The sequence below is a fragment of the Arachis hypogaea genome, chromosome 20, assembly GCF_003086295.3.
Source record: "Arachis hypogaea cultivar Tifrunner chromosome 20, arahy.Tifrunner.gnm2.J5K5, whole genome shotgun sequence".
Lineage (NCBI taxonomy): Eukaryota > Viridiplantae > Streptophyta > Magnoliopsida > Fabales > Fabaceae > Arachis > Arachis hypogaea.
The window spans coordinates 100,566,964-100,573,726 of NC_092055.1; the positions used below are offsets into that span (position 1 = coordinate 100,566,964).

At 33.2% G+C, this 6,763-nt stretch overlaps 1 protein-coding gene across 2 annotated transcripts; it reads right to left on the reverse strand.

Moving 5' to 3' along the window:
- Positions 1–559: 559 nt before the first annotated feature.
- LOC112782980 (probable inactive receptor kinase At5g58300) lies at positions 560–4,572 on the reverse strand. 2 transcript variants are annotated; one of them, XM_025825689.3, is made up of 3 exons: positions 4,251–4,572; positions 1,692–3,061; positions 560–1,484 (listed from the first exon to the last, which is right to left on the reverse strand). In XM_025825689.3, the coding sequence occupies exons 2-3, from the start codon at positions 2,989–2,991 to the stop codon at positions 868–870; spliced, it is 1,917 nt and encodes a 638-aa protein (XP_025681474.1). In that variant the 5' UTR covers positions 2,992–3,061; positions 4,251–4,572; the 3' UTR covers positions 560–867. The 2 variants fall into 2 exon arrangements, with proteins under 2 accessions (XP_025681474.1, XP_025681473.1); XM_025825688.3 differs by lacking the exon at positions 4,251–4,572 and adding an exon at positions 3,315–3,631.
- Positions 4,573–6,763: the final 2,191 nt, after the last annotated feature.

Consider the following 6,763-nt stretch of genomic DNA (forward strand, 5'->3'; position numbering starts at 1 on the left):
AAGAATAGTCATGATCCATCACTAATAACACAAAATATTAATTGTGTATGATGACCGGGCCACCGAGCTGGCTTCGGGTAACCCGAGCTATGGCCCGGACCCGACCCGAAATAATGACCAGATCTATTTTTGAGATCCTTACCCGACCCTAAACCCGATGAAATCACACCAAATTAGCCTCTAAAGTGTTCGGGACCGGGCCGGGCCGGGTCTGTGCACCCCTAGTACCCGGACTTATATCTGGAGGACTAATATATATAATTTTGAATTTCGGGGACCAAATTGAATAATTGCATGAATCTCAGGACCAAAATAAAAATTGAGTCCACTGTAGCCTTGAACACTATAGTCTCCAACTATTAATCAACTGTGTAAACTTTTTTTTCTAAATTTTGTGTATGTCTTTCATCATATCCATTAACATTTTAAGTTTTCAACACTACTGGACTTCACAAATTTTAGTAAGGCTCTACAGTTTTCTTAGTGTTTGTATATATCTTTCACCATATTCATTTCTGTAGGTATAAAATAGTAATATTAATACATGAGATTATGGAGGTATGGCCAAAGGATCGAGCTATATTATTGAAGGGAGCACACAACATGTTTGTTAATATGATCCACTGGTCTGCACGATGAAACTCGAATTATTTCCATTCACTGAACAACAATCAGCAATGAAGTTTCAAAAGCCAACAAAGCAGAACCAGCTGAAAAACTTCTATAACCAACAAGAACAAAAAACATTAGTATTTTACAATGAAACTTAACTTTATTATTGCTTGAGGACACAATATCAATCAGGAAAACACAAGACTTGTTCTTCTTCAAATGAAATCCTATGTTGTCCCCAGGAACACTCTTCAATCATGGTGTTTGCGCATTAGACTCCGACTCAGAGGACGGCCGGTTCTTTGAGTCGGGGTGCTTTATTTCCTCTATCATCCTAACAGCTTCATCCATTCTAGGCCTCATATCAGGTGCCTTAGCAACACAAGCCAATGCAATCTGAAGCATCTGCACCATCTCCTCTTCAACATATTGGCCTCTTAGAAGCTCCTCATCGAAAACTTCAGCTGTCCATTCTTCCCTAACAACAGACTTCACCCACCTTGGAAGATCGACGATGTCTTCATGCCCCGGATGCCTCATTGGTGTCTTCCCTGTCAACATTTCAAGAAGCAGCACACCAAAGCTGTACACATCAGATTTTTGTGTGATCTTCTTCGCATCAATTACTTCTGGAGCACGGTAGCCATTGGCTCTTGACATGGTTGCCGGAGTGTTCATCAGTGGAGGCAAGCCAATATCGGATATGCAGGCATCAAGTTCTTGGGATATGAGAACATTGGTGGATTTGATGTTGCCATGTGTGAACTTTGGACCGCATTCAGAGTGAATGAATGCAATTCCCTTGGCTGCTCCAAGTGAAATCTTCACCCTTGAATCCCAGTCTAATGGAGTTCTTGTTGCACCCTTGTTTCCTATTGTTGTTTGGGACAGAAGATAAGTCAAATACATAGGATTATCAATTAGTACTGGTTATGGCAGGAATTACGCTCTTACATACAAATTCTTACTTCAATTTTACGATGGATTACCAATTACTGAACAAAGCTAAGCAATGAGTGCAAAAAATGCCATGCTAATTGACAACAAATACATGGAGCAATGGTGGACTTAGAACTTACCATGCAACAAGTGAAACAAGCTTCCACCAAGCATGAAGTTATAAACTAGAAGCTTCTCATCTTTGGAATAGTAATAAGCGCGAAGCGGCATGACATTCGGGTGGCGTCCAATCCTCCCAACAATTTCCATCTGCTGCTCAAACTCCTTCTTTCCAACAACAACTTCCTTCAACCGCTTAACTACCACAGTTGTTCCTTCCTCCAAAACAGCCTTGTATGCTGTTCCATAACTCCCTTTACCAAGAACTTCGGCCGAAGCCTTCAGTAAGTCCTCAAGATCAAAGCTATAAGATGAACCTTCAAAGAAGAATAACTTGTTCTTTTCGGCCTCTTGAACTCCACTCCCAAAACTCTTGGAAATCTCAGTCTTTCCAGCACAAGATCCCTTCCCTTTGAGTATGCCACCGCTTTTTTTAGTACTGTCTTTCGGTTTTCGCTTCAGACAGCATATAAAGAACACTAAAACTAGCAGAGAGAGAAATGCAATGCCTCCAATGACAAGAGCAAGTATAGTAGCTAGGCCAAAGTTATTCTTATGATCCTTTTGATCTTGTGTAGTTGATGGAGAGGATGGTTGATACTCAGGGGAAGGAGATGGAAAAGGGGATATCGATGAGCAATTGTTGAGAGGCGGTCCGCATAAGCGCGAGTTACCTACGAAAGAAGTGTAAGGAAATGTCTTAACAGAATTTGGAATTGTTCCATTCAAGTTATTATAGCTCAAATTCAATTGTTTAAGCTTTGGAAGGTTGAATTCAGGGATAGTTCCAGAAATGTTGTTGTGTTGTAAATACAACCAGGTGAGTCTTCTCAGATTCTGAAATGCTGGTGGAATTCTTCCAGAGAAGGAGTTAAAGGAAACATCGAATGCCACGAGTTTAGGGGAGACAGAGGAAGGAATTGGACCTGAGAAATTATTGTGGTGAAGCAGTGCAAATTGGAGTGAAGGAATGGAAACTATGTCAGAAGGAAGATTTCCTTTAAGGCCATTTGAATGAAGGCTAAGGACTCTAAGAGTGTCTAGTTTTCCTAAAGTGTTCTCTGGAATTGAACCGGTTAGTCCAATTCCCGGGAGATGGATGCCGGTGACTCGGGTTCTGTTCGAGTTACAAGTCACACCAATCCATGAGTTGCAAACTGAAGTAGACTCATTCCAGTTTAGCCTTGGTGCATGTGGAACGGCTGAAGCAAACTCTAAGAGAGCTTGTTTGTCAGAGTTTAAATCAGCTACAATCAATTCAAAGAGTGAAACTATGAAGCTTAGAAGGACAAGCACAACGATGGATAACTGCAACTTCATCGAACTTGCTTTGGTTTGAGTCAGACAAGGATAGTTACAATTTCTGATCTCAACTGTTAATCATGCTTTCCTGGTTTGCATTTGGAAATTGCAGCAAATTATTAGCATATCATACGGCTAGAAAAGTAGAACATGTTCAAGGCTAAAATTAACTATGCTAATCATGAACATAGTCAAAGTCAGTGATACCTTCAGTTCTGAAAATATGGAACTTTTATGGAAATCATTTAAAACAACTTTGGCCAACAAATTTTTCTGAAAATTTTATTTTAGTACAGAAAATGATTTTGTTGATGCAGAATGCATCACATATTGCAACTTACCGATAAACAGATTCTGAATAGGGAAAGGGATTTACTTCTTTCAGATGTGGCATTCAGGAATGTTAGTTCATTCAATAGTTAGATGTTATGCTGACTCTAACATTTAATAAAGAAAAAAAAAGTAAAAAAAAAAGCCTAAAGCTAGTTTGTGAACTTTAAATAATGCTGTATTAAAGTGCACTTTCCATTTAGAATAAAGAAATCTCTCTTATAGAAACGGTGCTTAAACGTCTGACAAACAGCCAAGAAGGGAGAAGGGGTTAAAAAATAAATAAATAAATAAATAAAGAGCATTGTGATAATGGAGAATCCTAGATAAAATAGAACTGAAAAAGAAAAAGCTTAAAGCTTGGTTCTCCCCTTGTGCTTTATAAAGAAAAAGCATTCTTTGTTAAAAGTGGAACTGCATTCTCTTAGTTTTAAAAAGAACAATACATAAATCATTGGTGTTGATTTTCCATTTTTGCCACCTATCTGTGGTCAGTGAATGTTGCAGAAAAGTGTCTTGTTTTCAAGCACTGAAATATTTGAGGAACAAGATTAAGACACGTACGAAAACAAAGGATAACTAAAGGGTCAAGCTAGCATTTAGATTAAACAATTCAAAGCAAGCATAACCATCAGAATTTCACTGAAAACAACATGCTGATTCCTTCACTGAATTAAGCAAGACAAAAAATGGAATTGAGGATTATACTAACTAACTAAAAAATTCTACTATTGCAATCCTCTTTCTCTTTCTCCATCTATATATATATATATATATGGAAATGTATGATTAACAATTCTCTGAGGATCAGGATCCAAGAACAATTAGTATGGTTCAGAACTAGAACAGCTGCAATAATTTATAATTTCATATTGTTACAAGTTAGGAAATGCAAAATATTCAAATAGACAAAATAAAAATTAAATAAAGTGAGGTATTTTACTCACCTTCGTCACAAAACAAATCATATAGTAAAGCAGAACTGTAGAAAATTTTGCGTAGGTATCATGGAATTCAAGAAGAAAGCCAAATTTATAAGCATAAGCCATGAAGATTTTCCATTTTCTATGAAGTGGAGCACAGAAGAACTTTATATACTGTTGTGCATTAAACACTTGAATGACAAGAAACCTTTTTTGTAATTAAGAGGGAGGTTAGTTTCTCTAAAATTCACTTTTATTTTTATTGCTTCTTCAACACCGTTGGAGTTGGTGGCATAAAGGATTAACTAATAACAACTTAGTTTCTTCTTTTGTCAAAGGATTTATCACACACAACGAGAGCGGGTCATCCAATATAAACCAAGTTCCGAAAACTAGTTTGCTAAAACGACAGCAATAATGAGGAATTCACCGTCTCAGTTTTTTTCAAACTAGTACTAGTGGATTGATGTGAAATGATTTGTTGCTTAGAATAATACTTCACATCTAAGTCTTTTTGTTAACTAAATTCAACTAAGTTGGTTTAATATAACAAAAAACAGTTATAATTAATATAATTTTTGTTATTGTTTAATTTAGTTGGGCTTAGTTTATAAAAGACTTTGTATGTGTAATATTTTTCTGTTATACTTATTTGTACTAAATTTAATATGAGAAATGTTAGGGGACTAGCAAGTTTTGTTATTTATAGCCATCAAATAGTCATTAATGGTGTAAGATTTTATCCAATAGTGTAGAATTACTCCTTTTTCTTTTGCTGGTTAAGTACTCATCAGATTTTAATAAAAATGTTTTCATAAACTTTCTCATTTAATATTGAATTATTAGATTTGATGTAAATTTATTTTATATTATTTTAATATCAAAAATGTATTAACTTAATGAATCACATTATAGAACATTTTTATACATATTATTTTTGTATTTTTACTTTTAATTTTAAAATAATTGATAATAATAAAAAAATTGTATCTTATATTATAAAAATATTTACCAATGTAAATAAAAAGATTACAGACACCATTTTTTCTGTAAATATTCTTGAGATATCAAATTGTTACCGGTGAAAATAGGCAGACAGACACCAGAGGAACATTGCATGGGTTGAATAGGTGACAAAACCTTATCAAAAGGAAGTACCAAGAGTACAAGAGTAAATGATGATTTTGGTGATATTTCTTTGGACGTGACTATTCAAGAAGACCCTAATAAAGAGAATTCTACTATGAAGAGGTGTTTGTGGAAAGAAATTGAAAAATAATGTGTATAATTTATGTTAAAAATTAATAAAAATTAAATGATATATTCTTTTAAAAAAATTCAGTTATTATCTATAAAAGTAAATTTTAGTCTTTTTTTTATTTTTCTTTTTTCACTATAGTAGACATCATGTGGAGTATTTACCCTCATGAGTGTTACTACTCCTTCCTATCTACAGCAAAGATGGTAATTGACTGGCAGTAATTTCTTCAGCCCAACAAGAGTATGAACCACGGTACAAAATGTCAAAATTTTTAAGAATGATTACACAAATAGTGTCACATCTTTTAGTTTTGATACAATTAACAAAGAACGCAAATAAATTTATGATACAAAGAATGGTGATATACAGGTTAATGGAGCAAATTGGGAATTTATTTTGATATGGGGTACAGGCAATTCGGTGGAAGGTATTGTATGGCGAGGACAAATTATAGTAATAAGTTAAGGGGTGCAAAATTTTACAGGAATCAGCAAAACGAAAATTGTTTCATGAATCCATTAATGCACGTTTATATGTAGTTTGAATCAGTTAAATTTGAACTTTATTTCTACATAATTGGAACCAACTGGGTTCGAATTATACACAAATACACGTACACACTAATTCGAACCAGCTTGGTTCGAATTATACACAAACACACGCACACATTAATTTGTACCAGCTGGGTTCCAATTACACACATAGTAATTCATGGTATAATTCGAATTATACTGTTAAAAAATTAAAAATTTATTAAAAAATTTATTAAAAAAATTAATAATTTAAAAATTAAAAAATATATATTTTATTTCATATGTTAATAAATTTTTTTAATAAATTTATTTAAATTATACTAGAAAAAATATTTTATCCTATGCAAAATAATTTAAAAAAAATGGCTTAAAAAATGTTAGGAGTACTATAAAAATTTGTTATGTTCTAATAACTTAGGTAAATACATGCATGTACTCAAATTTTAAATACAATACTCTACATAGTCAATAATAATTTAGAAATGAAAGAAAATATTTTATTCTATATAAAATAATTAAAAAATATATTTTATTCTATACAAAATAATTTTAAAAAAATGGCTTAAAAGATGTTATGAGTACTGTAAAAGTTTGTAATATTCTAGTGATTTAGGTAAATACATGATAAAAATATTTTTTTTTTTAATTTTTAAATTATTAGTGACTATGTAGAGTACTTCTTTAGTAAATTATTAGGACATTACAAATTTTTATAGTACTTCTAACATCTTTTAAGCCATTTT

What these genes read in the sequence shown, in the direction of transcription:
- LOC112782980 (XM_025825689.3), bottom strand. Translation starts at nt 2,991, where the DNA reads ATGAAGTTGCAGTTATCCATCGTTGTGCTTGTCCTTCTAAGCTTCATA. An exon ending in CTTGTTTCACTTGTTGCATG is followed by an intron (nt 1,485 to 1,691) that starts GTAAGTTCTAAG and finishes AAACAACAATAG; the next exon opens with GAAACAAGGGTGCAACAAGA.